The following is a 23,109-nucleotide window of genomic DNA, read 5'->3' as shown; positions in this document are numbered from 1 at the left end:
AAACGTTTAAGAAGAAGAAGACAGATTTGATGAATTCTGTGGTGTTTTGTGTCTATAAAATATTAATCCAGTTTAATCAGATGACTCAGTTTGATAATATCAACAAAACATGGTTAAAAACGTCCTCAGGTAAGATTCCTGTCAATCATTCACTGAGAAATTACTAACTTTAACTCTTTCTGACTTGTTTTGTTGCTCTTTTGTTGATTTTGATTGCTTCTATTGTCCGCATTTGTCACTTTGGATAAAAGCTAAATCTGCTAAATGTCTAAATGTAACTTTTACTGTATAAATAATCAAGGTATAAATAGTAAAGCTCAAGTTTATGATCTTGACCAAAGCAGATTACTGATAGTCTGATGATAGTAATGTTATAAATCATTAATATAGCATCTTTTGTGTGTCATTGGGTTTAATGTCTTATTTTGATGACAGTGGTAACTAATACCAAGTTATCATAACTATTAATATTTTACTGAGAAATTGTAAATTTGTCTAGAAGGAGTATGTGGTAATATTTCTGGATGACTAGAATCATAATTATTTGAAGTCATATTTGCTGGGGTGGGCAGAGAATCATTGTATATGAAGATATAACCACGATTGTGATAATTAAGATGGAAAATACACAACCAGTCAAAAGTATAATTAAGATTTTTATTCAACATTGCTAATAATCAGAAGTGTTTCTTGAGCAGAATATTAGAATGATTTCTGAAGATCATGTGACACTGAAGATACAGCTTTGATCACAGGAATAAAATACAGTTTAACACATATTCACATAGAAAACAGCTGTTTTATAATATATCACTGTATTTTTGATCAAATAAATGCAGCCTTGGTGAGCAGAAGAAAAAAAATTTTAAATCACAGAAATCTTCATTATTTCAATATAAAATGTGTTTGACTGTGAAGTACTGTACTGTTTTAGTGCACAACTGATAATCTTGTTTAGTCTTTGAATCCCAGCCTATTGGCAGATATTTTTGTGATAATGTTTTTAGAAAACAAGACTTAACAAGACGTAAATGCATCTTGATGCAAGATCGTTTATATTTATACTAAAACAAGACAAAAAATACTATGCAAGAATATAATTTTTTGCAGTGTATCGAGCAATTTGGGGCGAGCTGGAAAATAAACTGGACAGATCTATTGTACGTTTAAAGGAAAGCCTTTGGCTTGAGTTGCAGAAGAAGGCATGATGGGATACATTAGTGTTGAAGTTCTCAGGAGACATGTGACCCTGGAGCACAGAACCAGTCATAAGAGTCCATTTTTAAATATAAAAAATAAATCATCTTTCCATTGATGTATGGTTTGTTAGGATCGGACAATATTTGTAAATCTGGAATCTGAGGGAGCAAAAAAATCTAAATATTGAGAAAATCACCTTTAAAGTTGTTCAAATGAAGTTCTGAGCAATGCATATTACTAATCAAACATGAAGTTTTGATATATTTACGGTAGGAAATTTACAGAATATCTTCATGGAACATGATCTTAATATCCTAATGATTTTTGGCATGAAAGTAAAATGTATAATTTTGAGCCATACAATGTATTGTGCTACAAATATAGCTGCTGCTTATGACTGCTTCTGTGCTGCAGGGTCATGTTTTGACAGAGAGATGTGCTGCTGTAATCACTGCTAAAGGTGAACATACCAAATATTAAAGTTCAAAGTGTATAAAAACAGTACGACTCACTTCATCTGATATTTGTTGTGTTCCGAGCAAGCAACCATCTGCATGTTTCATGAACGTTATTAAAATCATGTTTTGGAAGCAAAAAAAAAGGTGAATATTTTCAGATCTGTCAGGTGTTCTAATAATAACTTTTTTAGATAAAGATGTTCTTACTTTTGATTGAGTGAGAGACAGATCTGTTAATGATATTATTCTACCTGTCACACAAATGTGTGACGCAGCTAAATGTTTTTAATTAAAAATAATGAAAGCTGCTCTGCTCGGAAGCCCGTGTTTATTGTCAAACATCAAGTCCGTGATGAAGATGCGAGGCCAAACTCCATGGAGAAATTAAGCCTGAGCTCCAGCTCGTCACGAGATGAAGGACACCAAAGCTCTAAGGCATCAATTACACCGGTCCCCACCTTCTCCAGCTTCTCATTAATTAAGAGAGAAGCAGTGACATCACACTTCGATCCGCTGGAGCACAAACGTCTCCAGATCTGCTTCAGAACGCATCGATGGAGGGCGCTTACCTGGAGCTTCAGGCTCTGAGGATCTTCATCTCCGTCCTCGGCGGCGTAGGAAACACGATCCTGATCGTCTCCATCCTTCAAACGCCTCGCCTCAAGTCCTTCGAGATCTTTCTCCTCGGGCTCTCCGTGGCTAATCTGGAGGAGATCGTGATCGTGGACATCTACGACATCTTGCTCTTGCGCTCGTCTCGCAGGATAAGCGTCTGGAGCTGCAGAGGCCTGAAGTTCCTCACCATCTTCGGGGAGATCTCCAGCATCCTCTTCACGGTCCTCATCAGCATCTACCGCTATCAGAAGCTGCGAGACGTCCAGACGCGGGTCAACCTTCCCGTCTTCATGGACGGCCTGCGCTCGGCCGTGGTTCTTCGGTGTTCTGCGGCGCGGTGGCTCTTCTCTTCAGCTTGCCCACGCTCCTCATTAACCTGGACTGGAGTCACCCGAACTCCTCGTCTCTGGGCTGTCCGGTCGATTTCTTCCAGTGCTCGTTAACCAGATGCCCGATTCTCAACCGCGTTTACAAGTACTCCTTCATTCTGGTGTGCAACCTTCTCCCGCTGCTGATCGTCACGCTAACGAGCACCATGATCGTCAGGATTTTAGTCGTCCAGCAGAAAAGGGTCAGGGCCCAGCAGGCCCCGAGCACTGTGACGACCCAGCAGCGGCCCCGGAGATCATCTTTCCAGCGCAGCACGCTGTCCATCCTGATGGCCATGACGCTGTTCCAGCTCAACTGGACCGTCTATCTGATCCTTCACCTGGCCTTTGACCAGGACTCCTTCCCTCTGTGGTCAGAGACGGAGTTCTTCATCACCACCTTTTACACCGCGGTCAGCCCGTACATCTATGGATTCGGCAACAACCTGTTCAACATCAAGCGCTTCATTAGTACAGCTTCTAATTAGATTACTAGTTTCAGAAGTTGTGATTTTTTGGAGAACTGTGACCTTTGAATGCAAAACAGTAAGATAAAAGTATCCTTTACTTTTAGGTTAGTATAAAATATCCAAATTAAAGTTCTCTAACATTTAGATAATATTATTTTGGTTATTTTAGTATGGTTGAGATACTATTATCGTTTTCGTTAATATTTTGAATTTATTTTTCATTACTGTTAGTTTTAGTAATTTTGTTGTGTTTTGTCTAGTGCTGTGAAACGATTAATCGCATCCAAAATAAAAGGTTTTGTTTGCATAATATATGTTTGTGTACTGAGTATATTTATTTTGTATATATAAATACAAACATATATTTTATCATATAAAATATTAAGAATATAAATATATAAATGTATATAGATGTAAATATTTTCAAAATATATGCAGTATGTGTGTGTATTTATATTATACATAATAAATATGTACAGTACACATACATATATATTGTAAACAAAATTGTATTTTACTGTTTTTAAAAAAAATGTCTGTGTTTAGTTAATTGTTAGGTTATGTAATTTTATGCCATGGTCTGTCTGAATACTGGATTCTGATTGGCTGGCAGGTGTTGAACCGCACAGGTGGTTCCAGGTCAGTTTAATCACGTTCGATATTAATGGCTTCCTATAAACATTGGTAACCATAGTAACATACAGTTACAGTTGAATAGTAATACAGACGAAAATAACCGTCATTTTTATCGTTCCGGTCAAATATTGCAGCGCAAATATTATTAACATCTTTAATATGTGAATGCTGGGAAATGACCGTGACATAAACGGGATAATCAACGGCTAGCTGTGCATTAAACGATCTGAATGCACTCCGCTGCGCGTCGGGCGGTTCTTCACCTCCACGTCCTGCATTCAGATCGTTTAATGCACAGCTAGCCGTTGATTATCCCTTACATATACATGTAAATATTTTCAAAATATATACAGTATGTGTGTGTATTTATATATACATAATAAATAAACACAGTACACACACTAGTATGTAAACAAAAACGTTTATTTTGGATGTGATTAATCGCGATTAATCGTTTGACAGCACTAATTCATTCATTTATATTTATAGTACGTTTAGTATAAAAAAATGATTTTATTTTTTTTGAGAGTTGTGACATTTGTATGAAATAACAACACAAAAGGTTAAAATAAAGCTGCAACACAATGCATGTTCTAAATAAATATTATCCTTTACTTTGTTTAATATAAAATATACAAATTAAATTCTCCAACATTTAAATAATATATTTTTATTATATTATATTATATTATATTATATTATATTATATTATATTATATTATATTATATTATATTATATTATACGATTATAATTTTTGTCAATATTTTGAGTTAGATTTTTATATTTATTTTTCATTTTAATTACAGTTAGTTTTATAATTTTGTTGAGTTTTTTGTCATTTTTATTAGTTACTGTTTTTTAAAAATGTCTGTATAGTTAATTTTTAGGTTACATAATTTTATAGTACACCGCAGGAATCGCCAACAACAACCTGTTCAACATGAAGCGCTACATTAGCAAAGCTTCTAATTAGATTACTAGTTTCAGAAGTCTGATTATAAGAATTTTATATATATATTTATTTATTTATTTAGAGAACTGTGACCTTTGTATACAAAACAATAACATAAAAGTTTATATCCTTTACTTTTAGTTAATATAAAATATCCAAATTAAACTTATGTAACATTTAAATATTATAATTTATTTATTTATTTTAGTGTCTTTGAGAAATTCTATTATAATTTTTGTAATTATAATAGATTTTTTAATTAGATTTTTAATTTTTTAATTAGATTTTAATTAGTTTTAATTAGATTTTTATATTTTTCATTTTAAATAGTTAGTTTTATTTCCTTTTTATTAGTTACTGTTTTTTAAAGAATAATTCAACCAAAAATGAAAATGGTCTCGTCATTTATTGCCCTTGTGTTTTTCATATGCTTCATATTTAATAAGTAAAGCAGTTCGATCAAAACATTTGTTAACATGAGTTTTTATTCCTGTTTAGAGCATGTGATGGTGATGTTTAGTGTAGTTTAGAGCTTTATTAATCCCCTCGGGGCAATTAGTTCAGACTGATATACAACCAACACTTAACACACACATACAAATACTCAAAATACATTAAATACATGCAAAATATGGGAGAAAAAACTGCTAAATCAACTAAACACCCATAATTTTGGAGCACATATTAAAAATACCTTGCAAACCATTTTTGTTCTTTATAGAGGATGATGAACCAACAAATAAAGGAAAAGGACAGGATACTTTCAACAAATGAATTATAGAAAGTCCTGAGAATGACTCTCTGTACATTAAAAGAGTTATGCTATCTTAAAATAAAGGTTCTTCATTAGCATTGATGGTTTCTTGAATAATCTTTAACATCTATAGATTCTTTCCATTTCAGATAAGGCTCTTTATATGGAAAAAGGTTCTTTACATAATTAATGTTGTTCACATTACAAAATAAAATAAAAAAACCTGAAAGTAGGGCTGTGCGATACGGCCAAAAAAATGATCACGATCAGCCGATATCGATAATTATCACGATTAATGTTAAATCTTTATTTCTTTCAAGTTTGAAGCCAGATTTTTGCTTAATTTTCCTTAACAAAATAAATATCTTAATAGAAAAAAATAATTTCTTAGTTTCTGCTTGTTCTGAGTGATATTGTTTCAAATAAAGAAACAGGTTTGTGTTGCCTGATAATATTAATAATAATATTACTTTTTTCTCTCTCAGGAATGCACATTTGAAAGTAGCTTGAGTTAGCATGCAGATCTAAATTTTTGTTCATGTTATTGATCAAAATCAGTAACAACTGTAAAAATTGTAGCAACCTCATTTTTATATGGTGAAAATTAATTTAAACGACTAGCGTTGTTTCCTTTTGCCGCATTATAACGAACATTTATTGAACTCTTGTTATCGTTTTATCAAGGAAATCGCGATAATTATCGTTATGGTTTTATCGCCCAGCCCTAACTGAAAGATTTCTTTGGGAATCAGAAATGCTTCTGCTAAGGCATCACTGCAAAACGCTCTTTTGAAATTGATTTTTAAGAGTGTTTGATTACAGAGATTCAGGTGTTTTGAAGTGTGACTCAAATGTCCAAATACTTCTGATGGATAAAATGTTTCACTTCTAAAATATTACTGAATAATAATATTACTTTAAATAGCATAAAAATTAAGCGTTATCCATCTTTCGTTGTTTCTCAGATTAAGCAATAAACAATGCTCAGAGCCTTTCATTTGGAGTCGCTTCTTTCTGTTCTAAAGCTTTATTGTTGGCCGTATGTAAACATGTTTTTGAGTTGGTGCACAAAGTGTCTTTTAGTCTTTAGTAAGTGCAGATCTGCTCTCTGATTGAAAGTGAAAGTGTGAACATTGATTTTCTGTTCTTACAGTCATATCTGGAGATCTGAGTGACTGCTGTGGTTGCAGTGTGACCTTAAACAGTTGTATCTTAAAACATACAACACATCTACGTCATCTGAGCCAGTTTCACAAGCAGACACCTGGAAGAGTCGCTTCATCAGGCTGCTTTATCTTCAGTCTTCTCAGGAGTTACTGTATAGGGTTCTTGTTGTTTTTATAAAAACATCATCATCCATTCTGTCAAAGCAACCCGATCTCATGAAAGTGCGTATAAATAGTATGCCAAATAAAAACAAAAACTCGTGGTATTGATACGCAAAAATTCACTTTGGCGTGTATATGCTACGCAATGGGTAGGATTAGGGTTGTGGGGTAGATGTGTAGCATATGTATGCAAAAACTGCGTATCATACGCACGCCAACAAATTTCGTATCACATGCACGCAAAAACTACGCATCATACGCACGCCAACAAATTTCGTATCATTTGCACGCGAAAACTGCGTATCATACGCACGCCAACAAATTTCGTATCACTTGCACGCAAAAACTGCGTATCATACGCACGCCAACAAATTTCGTATCACATGCACGCAAAACTACGTATCATACGCACGCCAACAAATTTCGTATCATTTGCACGCGAAAACTACGTATCAAACGCACGGCAACAAATTTCGTATCACTTGCACGCAAAAACTGCGTATCATACGCACGCCAACAAATTTCGCATCACTTGCACGCAAAAACTACGTATCAAACGCATGGCAACAAATTTAGATCACATGCACGCAAAACTACGTATCAAACGCATGCGCCAACAAATTTAGTATCACATGCACGCAAAAACTACGTATCATACGCCGCCAACAAATTTCGTATCACTTGCACGCAAAAACTACGTATCAAACGCACGCCAACAAATTTCGTATCACATGCACGCAAAAACTACGTATCATACGCACGCCAACAAATTTCGTATCACTGGCACGCAAAAACTACGTATCAAACGCATGGCAACAAATTTCGTATCACTGCACGCAAAAACTACGTATCAAGCACGGCAACAAATTTCGTATCACACGCACGCCAACAAATTTTGTATCACATGCACGCAAAACTACGTATCATCACGCACGCCAACAAATTTCAGTATCACTTGCACGCAAAACTACGTATCAAACGCATGCGCCAACAAATTTCGCATCACTGGCACGCGAAAACTGCGTATCATCACGCACGCCAACAAATTCGCATCACTGGCACGCGAAAACCACGTATCATCACGCACGCCAACAAATTTCGCATCACTGGCACGCGAAAACTACGTATCATACGCACGCCAACAAATTTCGTATCACTTGCACGCGAAAACTACGTATCATACGCACGCCAACAAATTTCGTATCACTTGCACGCGAAAACTACGTATCATCACGCACGCCAACAAATTTAAGTATCACATGCACGCGAAAACTACTTATCATACGCACGCCAACAAATTTCGTATCACTTGCACGCGAAAACTACGTATCATACGCACGCCAACAAATTTCGTATCACTTGCACGCGAAAACTACGTATCATACGCACGCCAACAAATTTCGTATCACACGCACGCGAAAACTACGTATCATACGCACGCCAACAAATTTCGTATCACTTGCATGCGAAAACTACGTATCATACGCACGCCAACAAATTTCGTATCACACGCACGCGAAAACTGCATATCATACGCACGCCAACAAATTTTGTATATGAAAATATTTTCGTTACGAAAATATTATTTATGAATATTCTCTGAAAGTTTTTTAAAGGTTTTAGAAACATTTATCTTAGCTATATAAATGTTAAGGAAACATTCCATTTTTCAAATGTTATGGGAACGTTACTTTCGAATGTTCTCTGAATGTTCTGAAATAAGCAGTAACATTTAAAAAACGTTAGTTGAACGTCAAAATAAAACATTTCAGAAGTTTTATGAACAATGTATAAATAGCATTTTTAAAGATTATTAAAGATAAGATAACTTTAAACAAGCATTCAAGTAATGTTTTTGGACGAGCGTTTGTTCATAACTTTGAGAGAACATTCTGAGAACGTTTGCTGTTCTTACAAAATCCCACAGATTAACACTGAAGGAGCGACGGAGAGCAGAAGAACCCAGAGAAGAGACCGTAACAAAACACCCAACATCTGTCCAGAAGTTACACACTTGATGCTTTTCTTCAAAGCAGCTTTATATTTATTTTAGATATTTGCCAAAAGCCAGCAGTATTCATACTGCAGCACACTACTTTTCGCGTGCAAGTGATACGAAATTTGTTGTAAAATCCATCAATACATGTTGATATTATATTAGTAATTATAAAAGATAGACATGTATTTACAAAAATATTTAAAAAATACTATATTTATATATAATACTATATAAATACTTATACTGATTTTTAATAAAGTTCCATATATAAAATGTATATTGTTAGCATATACTGTATATAAAAATATCATAGCTACTAACATATACATAAAAAAAAAAGAAGAAGATGATTTTATATGTTATAAACTTCAGAGAATGAACATTTGTGAAAATTATATATTTGCGTATAGGTAAATACAGTGCCCTTGGTAAATATGAGAATTGTGGCCAACGTGCATTGATAAAAACATTTATTTCATCATGACGCTTTCTCCCCACTTTAAATTGTTTTACTTCAACCATAGGTTACAATTTTTGTGAATTTATTTTAATAAAAGATCAAAAGATGCAGATTTATTTTCTCAGCTCATATTTACCAAGGGTGCTGATATTAGTGGAGGGCACTGTATATGGCAATATCATCTTTGATATTGTGCATATATGTCATAAATTACATTATAGTAAAGGAAGCAGCAACTTTTATTTTATAAAAGCAAAAACAGGGTTTAGCTTGTATATTTTTGTTATCTAATGCAATGATATTCACGTTTAAAAGTGCCTGATTACCAGTGTTGGGAAGGTTGCTTTGGAAATTGGAGATTACAAGTTACTCTATTTAAAATGTAATAAGTAGTGTAACTTTTAAATTACTTTATTAAAGTAATGTAACATTACATTTGATTACTTTTCTAAATTTCTAATATTTTCAACTGTTAATCATTTTCAAACATTTCAACCAGACAGGGTTAAGCTCACAGTACTCAACACTGATTACTGTCACACTTTCAAAATCCTTCATCACTTGAATTAAGATTATAATAAGTAAGGAATAATGTACATCTTTATTTTGCGATAACAACTGACTGAATGTACATTATCCCGCTTATTACACGGCTGCTTGCCACAAAAGTCAATAATTAGACATGAAACACTGATCTGAGTTGAAATATTTGAACACAAATTGTATATATAATATTAAATTGAGTTTTAATATTTAACTAGCTAACCAAACGCAAAGCTTCCACAAAAACTGTTCCTAGCAAGCGTATAGTTACCCGGATGAGTCTGTGTTATTAGCTGTTACCAGATGTTATCGAGGAATAACATACCTTAGAATGTCACGACTGACCAATCAGAATCAAGCATTCCACAGAGCCATGTAATAATTTAATTTAAAGCACAGCCACCACAAAATCAGATCTTATTTACTTTGAGACCGTTCTGAGGTTAAATACAGATTTAAAATCATAACAAGAAATAGTTTAATATCTATGATACTGGTTTTGAAATCAACTGTTTGCATAGTTATGACAGAAAACACTGGCATCTAACAATACCTTGGAAAAAAACTATTAATCTTAAAAAATAAAGCATGCCCTGATAGCACACGTACATCTCGGAGACGTATATTTGACGTCTGCAAGACGTATTTTTTAGAGTGTTTGCTCATCTGCAATACGTCTATAGGACGTGTCCTTTTAGATGTCAAACAGACGTCTATTAGATGTCTTTAAGATGTTTATGATTTAGAATGTATGCAAAACTGACATCTTACAGACGTACGTGTGCTATCTGGGCATATGCATAAACCCAAATAGGAAATAAAACAGTTATCGAATAAGCATGTGTCCTATTCTAACACTGGTGTTTCATTTTAGAGCAGTCAATGCAATTTATGAAAGAAGTCAATTAAATCTGTGTGTGTATGTGTGTGTGTGTGTGTGTGTGTGTGTGTGTGTGTGTGTGTGTGTGTGTGTGTTTGTGTGAAAAAATTCAGATGTAACCCCCTTTGTAATCATTAACATTTTCAAAAGTAACTGTAATTTAATTACACATTTTTTCTCAGTAACTGTAACTAATTACAATTACATTTATTTTGTAATTAAATTACGTAATTCCGTTACATGTAACTAGTTACTCCCCAGCACTGCTGATTACTTCAGAAAGACAGAGCAATGATCTCGAGGTGTGTTTCAGGTGTTCAGACGCTCTCTGTGTGTGTCGCATGTCGCGGATGTTTTTATCATCTATCGCGACGCTGGAGCCCCAAAGCGTGCGCGCGTTATAACGCGTGCTCCGCTGCCAATTATTGACATTTTGACGCCGAATATGATGCATATTGTAATGCCGATGAGCGTGGTCTCCTGATTGGATGAGGAGGACCAGCATGTGTGTGTGTTATTGGTTCGCATGAAGTTCAGCGCAGAAGCAGGAAGAGAAACAGCAGCATTAGACGAGCAAACAGCCGCGAGACCGCGACGCTTCACCGCGCGTTGAACTGGTGAGTGTTCGCGCACATAAACACGCGTTTAATCTCTCGCGTTTAATCGCGCGCTCCGCGAACGCGTTTGATGTGCGCATGCAAATGAAGGGCGCTTTAACTGCGTCGCGATGACGCGAGCCATAACTTGATAGCGCGCAGCAGAGCTCGTGTTTTAACGCCACCGACGCTGCTGCTGCTGCTGTTGTTGAGGAAGGGCGTTATTTCTGCTGAAGGAGGGCGTCAGGCCTCTCGCGTTCTAATAAACAACAAACACCGCGACGGCGTCACGAACTAATACGCGGCGTGACGTCACGAGCGTAACGGTAACAACTCACGGCAGGTTCGGCGTCGAACTTTAAATGCCCTCCGCTCGCGCTTACGTGCGTGACGTCAGGATTCACGCCGCGTGTTGCTGATCACATTCCAGTGTTTCTGCAGTTCAGTTAAAGGGTGAAGATCTGTGTATCTGAAGGGCTGCAGGTTCGAAGAGTATTTGTGACCCTGGACCACAAAACCAGTCATAGGGTCCATCTTTTGAAATAGCGATGCATGCATCATCTGAGAGCTGAATAAATCATCTTTCCGCTGATGTATGGTTTGTTAGGATCGGACAATATTTGTAAATCTGGAATCTGAGGGTGCACAAAAATCTAAATATTGAGAAAATCACCTTTAAAGTTGTTCAGATGAAGTTCTTAGCAATGCATATTACTAATCAAAAATGAAGTTTTGATACATTTACGGTAGGACATTTAGGCAAGGTTTTTTTTTTATTTTTTTTTTATTTTTTTTTTTATACAAAATATCTTCTTGGAACATGATCTTTACTTAATATCCTAATGATTTTTGGCATAAAATAAAAATTCAGTTCAATTTTTCAATTCAATTCAAGTTTATTTGTATAGGCCTTATAGGCAAGTAATAATATTTTGTAACTGATACGGAACTTAATAGGGAGCTAGTGCAGAGAATGTAAAATTGGGGTAAATATGATCATATTTTCTTGACCTGGTAAGGACTCTAGCCGCTGCAATCAAAAAAATGTATAATTTTGACTCATACAATGTATTGTTGGCTATTGCTACAAATATACCTGCTGCTTATGACTGCTTCTGTGCTGCAGGGACACGTATAAAGGTTGCTCAAGGACTGTTGTTTCATGGATTGAGACACCTACACAAATTCATATTCTTGTTGAATTCTGAGCTTTATGCTACTGCCATAGAAACATATGGCAAAAATAGTGAGAGTAGTATACGAGTGTTTGCTTCCAAATTCAGCATCTGTGATTATTCTTTCACCTTCATGCTGTTAGAAACACATACAGCATGTTTTCAGTGGTTTATGCAGTAAAAGTGAACAGACGCTGGTGAACTATAGAAGCTCAACTAGACATCGTTACTCATATCAGAAAGTATTTTCAGTGTTTTGTCTTGTTTTCCAGAACAAACATCTAAACATCCTTAAATCAAGACACATTTACTGGAGATGCAAAGTGAAGATGAGTCTAGTTTTCTGAGAAATTTAACAAATATTAAATGAGTTTATGATTAAAACAAGAACAAATACCTGCAAATATAACTCGTTTTCCTTTTAAATAAAAGTTTGTTTATTTCTGAGCCCGTTGGCAGATATTTGTTCTTGTTTTAATCATAAACTCACTTAATATTTGATCTGTTTCTCAGAAAAAAAAACTTCATATCTTCACTTTGCATCTCCAGTAAATGCATCTTGATATAAGGATGTTTAGATACTTGAAGAACATCACTTTTTCGCAGTTATTTCTATGTTAAGTGGTTGAGATCAGAGGTATTCAAGCCTACTTTATAACTTTGAAGTGTTACTAACACAAGACATTTATTTAGAGACCATATTGACGTATTGTGTTCTGTTCAGTTCATTCCTTAAATTTGATTTCCATGGTCTTAAAAGTCTTAAAACCTGCAGAAACCCAGTTCTTACTAAAAGCAGTGATTTGTCTCTTGTTCATGAGCGTTGGAATAATAACTTGAGATCCTCTCTGTCCCATAGCTCTCCTCAGGAAGCATGTGATGACCCATGCTCGGAAAAACACTTCCATCGGCCAGTATCGCAGCGAGGGGCGGGGCCACGTAGAGGGCTGGTCACATGGTGAAACAGTGGGCGGAGCCTGGCCTGCGCAATCACTGCGAGAAGGCAAGGCCAAGAAAGACATGGCAAAGAAAGCCAAGCAGAGTCAATGTTTGGCAAAGCGTTCAATGAAAATGGATGAAAGGAAGACTAAGAAAGGAAAGTCCGATGCTACGAGCGAGCGCCATCGGAAGCTCTACCCGTTACGAGGAAGAAGCGAGGCCTTGAGTTGTCACGTTCTGCTCACTCGCCTAGATAACGAGACCAAGACGAGTGAAGTGGATCCCAACAAAAAGACACCAAAACCCCACAAGAAAGCAAAGAAAACCAGGGAGAAACGCCCCGAATCCTTCGATAAACCTTCAGCTCAGGAGCCACGCAAGCGTAGACTAGCCTCGCTCAACGCCGAGGCGCTCAACAGCCTTCTGCTCGAGAAACCCGACGGGTTGCCAAGTGCCAAACTCTCCAAGAAACACGCTGATGGATCAGAGCAAACCTGCTCCAAAAGAGCCAGAAAGTCCGAGACGTGCCAAAACCCCAAGACGGATGGAGACGGGGCGAGCTTGTACGCTCCCGCTCCGCGCCGCTTAGCTGGACTCAACGCCGCCGCGCTGCTGAAGCTCACCAGCTCAACCGCAAACAAGCACAGGATCAAATCTGAGAGCAAGACGGTCAAACCCAAAGCCCAGCAGAAGTCCAAGAAACACAACTGGACGCAGCCGGAACCGGAAGGAGCCTGCGAAGTGTGCAAAAGCAGGAGCTTGGAGTCCAAACGGACTCCGGAGAGCCACCGCTTGAGTAAACCCGGATACCAGAGCATGCTGGGATACCGTCTGGTGAAGGAGGAGCCGGTGGAAGCGGAGCTGGGTCCGTGTTTCTGCTGTGCGCCGGAGTATGTGGCGCTCTTCCTCGGCGAGGAGCACCGGGTCAAGCACGAGTGCCTGGTTCTGTGCGCTGACCCCTGCTGCTCCAGCTACTACGTCCACATCGCTCGCCCCGGGCCGGCCGGTCTGAGCCGGATCCCACACCCGGCCTTCTGCGGCGCGGTCGGCTCGCCCTGCTGCCACGAGGCCTGTCGGGTCGGAGGATTCGCCTTCAGCGCCGGCCGGACCTGCTCCTTCTCCAGCTGCAGCCGGCCCATTAAAACAGGTGACGCTGACGGTGCTGTTGCAGGATATCACCGGCGTAACACCACGAGACACGCTTGAGTGATTTCTGCTGTGAACACAATCAGTGTTGAGAAGGTTACTCTGGAAATGTAACAGGTTACAAGTTACTCTATCTAAAATGTAACAAGTAGTGTAACTATTTCAATTACTTTAGTGAAGTATTACATTTGATTCCTTTTTAATTTCTTTACTAAATTAATGTTTTCAACTGTTAATTATTTTGAATCATTTAAAGCAGGCAGGAATAACCTTCTAGAACTCAGCACTGATTACTGTCAGACTTCTCAAAATCCTTCCTGACTTTAATTAAGATTGTAATAGTTTCATTTTAAAGCACAGCCTCCACAAAATCAGACTTTAGCTCCTCTTTTTACTTTGAGATCGTTCTGAGGTTAATACAGATTTAAAATCATAACAAGAAATAGTTTAATAGCTATGATGCTGTTTCTGAAATCAAATCTTTGCATAGTTATGACAGAAAACACTGGCATCTAACAATACCTTGGAGAAAAAACAGTTCATCTTAAAAAAATAAAGCATAAACATGAACCCAAATAGGAATTAAAAGAGTTATGTGTTCTATTCTGTGTCCTAAACTCTATTTTAAAGCAGTCAATGAAATTTGGGAAAGAACTCAATTAAATCTGTTTGTGTGTGAAAATATTCAGATGTAACCCTCTTTGTAATCATTAGCATTTTCAAAAGTAACTAACTTAATGACACTTTTTTTTTTCTCAGTAACTGTAACAGTTTATAGTTACATTTATTTTGTAATTAAATTACGAATTCCATTACATGTAACTAGGTACTCCCCAACACTGATTACAATATTGCATTACTTTAGTTACTTTTTATAGAAAGTAATGCGTTACACTACTTTTGTGTTACATTTGTGACCTGCGCTGGCAAAATGAGTCACAATGAGCAAATTTTCAAAAATTAGTTATTTATATTTTTACTTTGTCTTGTCGGAAAGATTGTATTTACAACTTGAACGCACATCAACGCCAAAATAAAGTTGTAATTATGATTCGGAAACTGAACTTTCTTTAAGCCTTGAGTTTCCGAGTTGAAGGATGAAGCGTCTGTATTGATGGTAATTTGGTGAAATTAATGATTTATTTTTATTTTTATATACAATAAGCCTAAGTTCCATGTACAAAATACCATTGAATACCAAATGCTACAATATGTAGCAATTCAATTTACAGAACTTACATAGAAACATTAAAAAAAGACACGATTGGCATTCTTTATTGGTCATTTTGTAGAGGTAGAGTTTAAATATCTTGGTGAATTTTTGTTAGAAATAGTACATCGCTATCTTGCTCCAGCAGTGAGACTTAAACCACATGATGTCGTAATTATCCTTTCAGCCCTGCCCAGATTTAAAAAGTAACTCAAAAGTAACATAATGCATAACTTTCCGTAAAAAGTTACTAAGTAATGTAATTAGTTACTTTTTTAGGGAATAACGCAATATTGTAATGCATTACTTTTAACATTAACTTGCTCCAGCACTGCTTGAGACATGTTCTCCTCTGCGCATAACTTGCATCTTATGGCGTAATCCTTATCTTTAAATGTTAGAAATTAATGCAAGTTTCCATTTTGCATGAAGGTGCATCCTGACAGCAAGTGAGTCTTTTTGTTGCAATTCTGACTAAAATGTGCATTATTTTGCATTAAAAAATGGAAGCATTTCAACAACACCATAAACTGCAGCTAGACTTTTAATTTAAAGACAAAGCCATTGTTTCAGTAAAAAAAAATCTATTTTATTTTTTTGTACCGAAACTTGAGTTTAAAATCGAGGTGTGTGTATTTATGTAGCGTTACACCCCTAGTGCTCATGACGGTGTGTTTGATTGTGCTGTTTTAGAAGACGAGCACAGTCGCACGCTCCTCGTTCCCCCGGCCCTGCCGCTCTCCGGATGTCCCAGCATGCCCCGAGTGACCCCGGCCTCTCCGGTCGTCCCGCATCTTCTGTCTGACCGCAGGCAGGCAGAGGTCAGGCTGAAGATGGGCAAAGAATGCCCTCAAAACACCAAGCCATCCAACGGCTCGCTCACTATGGGCCACAGCAGATCATCCCAGAAACAACCCGCAGCAAGTGCCAAACATCAGAAGAAGAAGAGCCGGAGACAGGCCACGAACGGATGGCGTCCAGTCGGCGTCCCCACCGAGAAGGAGGTGTTTATAGCGGTGAGTGAATCCTTGAGCAGATCTGTACAATAACCGTCTCCACTCCACACTCACAACGCTCTTATTATTCCCTCTGTTATTCTGCACGTTTCCACCTCCTGATGCCATATGTCCGTTTGTTATGGTCATTGGCCATATATAAACATACTGTATGTGACCCTGGACCACAAAACCAGTCATAAGAGTAAAAAGCTGAATAAATAATCTTTCCATTGATGTATGGTTTGTTAGGATCGGACAATATTTGTAAATCTGGAATCTGAGGGTGCAAAAAAATCTAAATATTGAGAAAATCTCCTTTAAAGTTGTTCAAATGAAGTTCTTAGCAATGCATATTACTAATCAAAAATGAAGTTTTGATACATTTACGGTAGGAAACTTACTAAATATCTTCATGGAACATGATCTTAATATCCTAATGATTTTTGGCATAAAAGAGAAATGGATAATTTTGACCCATACAATGTGTTGTTGGCTATTGCTGCAGATATAGCTGCTGCTTATGACTGCTTCTGTGCTGCAGGGACACACATGCTGTTTACATACCACACTGTATAATGCACCTTATGCTGTATTTACAGTCATTTGCATTGAGCTGGCCTCTGCCCTTCTACCTCATAACCTGCACTATATGTCATAAAGCTTAATGTATATACACATATTTTATATTCCTTTATATACTTCGTTATGTGCACTTCTGGTTCGACGCTAACTGCATTTCATACTCTGCACGATGACGGTAAAGTTGAGTCTAAATCTCAAGTCTAAAGTGGATGCTGTGTCTGAGCTGTAATGTGGTTCTGCAGGGCGATGACGAGACGGTTCTTCGTCAGTGTTATGAAGGAGTGGAGCGGGACGGAGAGGTGATCCGGGTGCGAGACACGGTGCTCTTACGGTCCGGACCCCGCAAGAAATCCCTGCCGTACGTGGCTAAGATCTCCGCTCTGTGGGAAGACCCCAGAACAGGTGAAAAAGATGTGAAGTCCGGTTCTTTTCTGCAAACTGGTTCTGGTTTCAAAGAACTGGTTCAAAAAACGGTTCACCAGTTCGTTCATGTGATGATGATGCGTACAGACAAACCAGAAATCATTCGGACAGCAGATAGAATTGTTGATATTTTTTAACTAGTGGCTGCAGGACACTATAGTTCATTTGTGTAAGTGAGGAGAGCAAAATAATAATATACCCAAAATGATTCGGACACCTGAGCATGTTTTGTTTCAGTGTTTTTTCTTTAATTGCTTTAAATGTGATCTTTTCACACCACAGACTGAAGCGAATCTGTGCAGTTCCCAGCATGCTTTGCATAAATCTCATGAGACAAAGTGTTATTGTTTTGTGTTTTTTTGGGCCGGAATGACACGTTCGTGTTTAATCTTAATGAATGAGATCTGATCTGATCCGTGTTGTTTCAGGAGAGCTGATGATGAGTTTGTTCTGGTACTATCGTCCGGAGCACACGCAGGGCGGCAGAGATCCCAGCATGCACTGCGAGGTGAGCCAATGCTTATTACATTTACACTTATTCATTTAGCAGAAGCTTTTATCCAAAGCGACTTACAAATGATGACAATAGAAGCAATCAAAACTAACTAAATAGCAATAATTTTATATGAATAAATTATAATAATAATAATTTTTATTACTGCTGCTTATGCGCAGGGTTAGTGATAGATGAGATTGCATTACTCCCTAAAAAAGTTACTAATTGCATTACTTAGTTACTTTTTATGGAAAGTAATGCATTGTTACTTTTGTTACATTTTCTCATCTGGCCTGTGTTCACCTGTTTGTTTTTATTATAAAAAAATTGAGATTTATTCATCATCTGAAAGCTGAATAAATAAGCTTTGCATTGATGTAATATTTGGCTGATATGCAACTATTTGAAAATCTGGAATCTGAGTGTGCAAAAACAATCTAAATATTGAGAAAGTTGCCCAAATGAAGTCTTTAGCGATGCATATTACTGAAAAATGAAGTTTTGAAGTTTTGATGTTCCCGAGAGATGCAGTCCCTGTGTCTTCTTTCAGAACGAGATCTTCGCCTCGCGTCATCAGGATGAGAACAGCGTGGCCTGCATCGAGGACCGGTGCTATGTCCTGCCGCTAGCACAGTACTGTAGGTGAGCGCCGTTCCTCGTGACGTATCATCTCATATCATCCTGTTATCAGATCCCGATACACCAGATTATCCTGCTAATTTATTATTTATTTAATTGCTGGAAAGTGAACCCACTCCAGCGTGCGGCTAAAAGCAGCCTAATGTATTTAATATGACTGAATTTGTATTTAACATGATATCAATTTTATACGAACATTGTAAGTTACTAATTATTCCTCAGTTATTCAAAAAGCAGCTACAGAAACGAGCAAAGAACATTTGAAGAGTTCAGATGCGAACGCCTTTAAGTGCCGTCTGACATTTTCATCTAAAATTAGCATTTTTATTATTCACTTTAATTGCAAAGAAAAGGACCTATATGTTGCCGTTAGAGTAAAATGACTGAACCTAACCACAGGAGCCTGATATAATGCTCATTTTAGATGAAACTTTCTTCATTACCAAAGATCATCATCAAGCGTGACTTTATGCACTTTACATTTTACACTTTATTTTTTGCTTGCTCATCTCCAACAACTGACTTTTTTTTTTTTTTTGAGAAAGATTCCGCTGTCGGGGGTGTGAAAAGATAATTACGTCATCATTAGGGTTGCCAATTAACTTCAGAAATGGAAAATAAAGGACAATTGTGATTCTTTAAATAAGGGACAGAATAAAGGACGCTCAGCATATGTGTACTGTACCATAATGTGTGTCTGCCTGCAGTTAAAAAGTTTTACATTTTTGTTTTTCTGGTAAATAATCACATTTGTTTTGCTTAACCTATTTATGTACAGTTATTCTAAAAATAATTTTAATGTACACAAAATATGTCATGGGCCTGAGTACCATCAGACCTGCACAGGTGGTGATTTAGGAGGTGAAATACTGTGAAATCACATGCATACAAACGACATGACATTTGAAAGCATAACAACTTATCAGAACGTCAGTCAATAAAGCATTTTTTAAACAATGGCACATTTTTTAACTCAAATTTTATTGCCTATGAATGATTAAATTAGCCTAAACTAGACAGCTTTGAGAGCGTGGGCTGCTTCTGGTGCTTGGATTTCTGCTTCAGTGATGAGCTCCAGTTTAAGAATTACATAGAAGTCTTTTTTTTTTTTATGTATATTTTCTCTCTGTTTAACTTGCAGTAGTGACGTCTTCCCTCGGGTAGATTGAATGTTTTCCTGCTGGATGTTGGGCTCATGATTAGCCGATCCGGTGTAAAGCTGCTTTGACACAATCTGTACACACACTGCCGCTCAAAAGTTTGGGATCAGTAAGATTTATAATGTTTTTAAAGAAGTTTCTTCTGCTCATCAAGACTGCATCTATTTGATCAAAAATACAGAAAAAAACAGTTATTTTGTGAAATATTATTGCAATTTAAAATAACAGTTTTCTATGTGAATATACTTTAAACTGTAATGTATTTCTGTGATGCGCAGCTGTATTTTCAGCATCATTACTGCAGTCTTCAGCGTCACATGATCTTCAGAAATCATAATAATATGCTGATTTATAATCAATGTTGTTAATCATATTGTTTTTTGGGACCTGTGATATTTTTTTAGGATTCTCTGATTAATAAAAAGTTAAAAAGAACAGCATTTATTTAAAAAAAGAAATTTTGTGTTGCAATATACAATGCTATTCAAAAGTTTGGGATCAGTAATTTAAGTAATTAATACTTTTATTCAGGAGGAATGTGTTAAATGAATAGAAGTCATAGTAAAGACTTATAATGTTAGAAAACATTTGTATTTTGAACAAATGCTGCTCTTTTTAACTTTGTATTCATCAAAGAATCAAAGAAAAAAGTATCATGTTCCAAAAAAAACAATATGAAGCAGCACAACACTCATAATAAATCAGCATATTAGAATGATTTCTGAAGATCATGTGACGCTGAAGACTGCAGTAATGATGCTGAAAATACAGCTGCGCATCACAGAAATACATTACAGTTTAACACATATTAAAATAGGATACCAATATTAGAAATTTCAATAAGATTGTTTTGATTGAATAAATACAGCCTTGGTGAGCAGAAGAGACTCTCTTAAAAGACTGATCTCAGACGGCGGTGTGAATGAAGGTGACGTGGCTTGACTGTAGCATGTGATGTTGCAGATTTTGTGCCTTGGTGAAGCGGCGCTCGGAGGGCGTGTCCGACCACGCCCCGCTGATGCCCCGCCCCTCCGACAGCGCTGGCCCCGCCCACCGCGTGGTTCCTGACGGCGTGGATCCGCGGCTGGTGTATCTGTGTCGACACGTCTACGACTTCCGCTTCGGACGCATCCTCAAGAACCCGCAGTGAAGCTGCGTCTGTGGATCTGCCTTCAGCTCATCGGCTCGCTGAAGGTTTGCCGGCTGCGTTCGATTCTCTGTCACGTACACTGGACTGTCACACTGCTGAGGGATGATGGGAGAATCTCTGAAGGATCCAGAATGCTTTCATAAAATATCTCCACTGGTTTAATGCAGACCAAGACTAGACCACAGATCCAGACCAGGAGGTCCAGATCAAAGGTCCGTTCACACTAATGACGAAATAATGATAACTACAATCGCTGTAATTTTATGAAAATATTGAGTTCCAACCACAGCTATGAAACACAGATAAACAACATGTGACCCTGCAGCACAAAAGCAGCACAGGTATATTTGTAGCAATATCGGTCAAAATTATCCATTTTTCTTTTATGCCAAAAATCATTAGGATATTAAGATCATGTTCCATGAAGATATTTAGTACGTTTCCTACCGTAAATATATCAAAACTTCATGTTTGATTAGTAATATGCATTGCTAAGAACTTCATTTGAACAACTTTAAAGGTGATTTTCTCAATATTTAGATTTTTTTGCACCCTCAGATTCCAGATTTACAAATATTGTCCGATCCTAACAAACCATACATCAATGGAAAGATGATTTATTCAAATCTCGATTTCAAAAAATGGACTGTTTTTGTGCTCCAGGGTCACATATCGTCTAAATGATAAACAATAAAAACATTCAGAATCAGAGTCCATCAGGCTTTAAAGAGTTTGAGCAAAACTGCAGCACGCGCTTATAACAAACAAAACAATAACATCCGCTGATTGAACTTATAAATATGATTTTTTTGAAGTTATAAATAAGACCGATTATTGCAGTACGAGAAAATACACTTTCAGTCTTTTTACTCCTAAATGTCATTTTAATTCAATGTGTCACTTGCTGTTTCTTTATAATTACTTGTAAAATTTATTAGTGAAATTTGTTCACACCAGTTAATTTTTTTTTTTCAGTGTATAGTTATCGTTACCGTTTTTGGTGTGAACGGCCTTAAGAGTTTCTTTCTGCTGTTAAGCACAAAAGAAGATGCTTTGAAGAATGTTGCAAGCAAACACTTGATGGCAGCCATTGACTTCCACAGTATTTTTCTATCCTGTCATGTGATTTTTGGGTGAACTGTCCCTTTAAGGGCGTGTTTGTGTGATGCTCAGCTGATGTTCTTCATGCGTTTGTCTTCATTCTGCTCTGATTATCAGTCGTCAGATCGAAGCTCACGCTCAAACTTTCGCCTTATGTCTTGTAACTATTGTAAATGATTAATTTAGCCTCTTTCTCTGAAATCTGACCAAACGAACCAAAGGACGGTGAGAATCACAAAACATTCACGCTTAAACACGACCAACTAATCAATGAATCGAACAGCCGAGGTGATTTGTAAGGAGATCTATGTTTTATATGTATGAAATTAACTTTTAGAATCAGATCCTCTAGAATGCACAAATATATTTTAATATTTATTTGATGAACCGGCGCTTCTAGTGTCCCCTGGAGAAATTGCACTATTACATTCCTGGTCATTTTTGGCTTTGCCACAAATTTAACATGATGTTTTTAGATGCAGAGCTCAAATCAGCTTCATTTTCTAAATCAAAGACATTCCCAAAGTGAGAGTTTCTGAACAGATGAAGGACAAATATTGAGTTTATTACAGTATGAAATACTCTAGCGTTTGATTGACATCAACAACTAAACGTGTGCTTCGAGTTTCTCCTCCTTCATGAAGTTAATAACTCTTCATTTTGTTAATCTAGACACCATTATATGGTTAGTTGCATTTCATTATTTGTATTTAATATAGTTTTTCACCTGTTTAGTAGCACCTTAACATAGATGTGTTTAGATGCGAAATATATGAATTGCAGTCGAAATACAGTCTAGAAGATCCAGATGAATTTGGACCAGTAGAAAC

The 23,109-nt window shown here is 36.9% G+C and overlaps 2 protein-coding genes across 4 annotated transcripts; both read left to right on the top strand.

The window, feature by feature from the left end:
• The first annotated feature begins 17 nt into the window (after positions 1 to 17).
• LOC131526955 (bromo adjacent homology domain-containing 1 protein) lies at positions 18 to 22,283 on the top strand. 3 transcript variants are annotated; one of them, XM_058755696.1, is made up of 7 exons: positions 18 to 129; positions 13,295 to 14,521; positions 16,424 to 16,746; positions 17,553 to 17,712; positions 18,162 to 18,241; positions 18,780 to 18,871; positions 20,992 to 22,283. In XM_058755696.1, exons 1-7 carry the CDS (start codon positions 30 to 32, stop codon positions 21,176 to 21,178), a joined length of 2,169 nt encoding a protein of 722 aa, XP_058611679.1. In that variant the 5' UTR covers positions 18 to 29; the 3' UTR covers positions 21,179 to 22,283. The 3 variants fall into 3 exon arrangements, with proteins under 3 accessions (XP_058611679.1, XP_058611681.1, XP_058611680.1); XM_058755698.1 differs by lacking the exon at positions 18 to 129 and adding an exon at positions 10,947 to 10,966; XM_058755697.1 differs by lacking the exon at positions 18 to 129 and adding an exon at positions 11,028 to 11,281.
• LOC131526959 (uncharacterized) lies at positions 1,479 to 3,425 on the top strand. Its single transcript, XM_058755710.1, is given in 2 exon segments — positions 1,479 to 2,591; positions 2,594 to 3,425. Coding segments are annotated over 2 exon segments (915 nt in total). The 5' UTR covers positions 1,479 to 2,212; the 3' UTR covers positions 3,130 to 3,425.
• Positions 22,284 to 23,109: the final 826 nt, after the last annotated feature.

This window comes from Onychostoma macrolepis, chromosome 20 (genome assembly GCF_012432095.1).
Source record: "Onychostoma macrolepis isolate SWU-2019 chromosome 20, ASM1243209v1, whole genome shotgun sequence".
NCBI lineage: Eukaryota > Metazoa > Chordata > Actinopteri > Cypriniformes > Cyprinidae > Onychostoma > Onychostoma macrolepis.
The sequence above is the reverse complement of the archived record's forward strand: the minus strand, read 5'-3'. Positions and strand labels throughout refer to the sequence as shown.

Excerpts from the sequence above, each read along its gene's own strand:
- LOC131526955 (XM_058755696.1), top strand. The coding sequence starts at position 30 with ATGAATTCTGTGGTGTTTTGTGTCTATAAAATATTAATCCAGTTTAAT. Across the intron at positions 18,242-18,779 it reads ATCCCAGCATGCACTGCGAG|AACGAGATCTTCGCCTCGCG; the intron begins GTGAGCCAATGC and ends GTCTTCTTTCAG. Across the intron at positions 18,872-20,991 it reads CCGCTAGCACAGTACTGTAG|ATTTTGTGCCTTGGTGAAGC; the intron begins GTGAGCGCCGTT and ends GTGATGTTGCAG.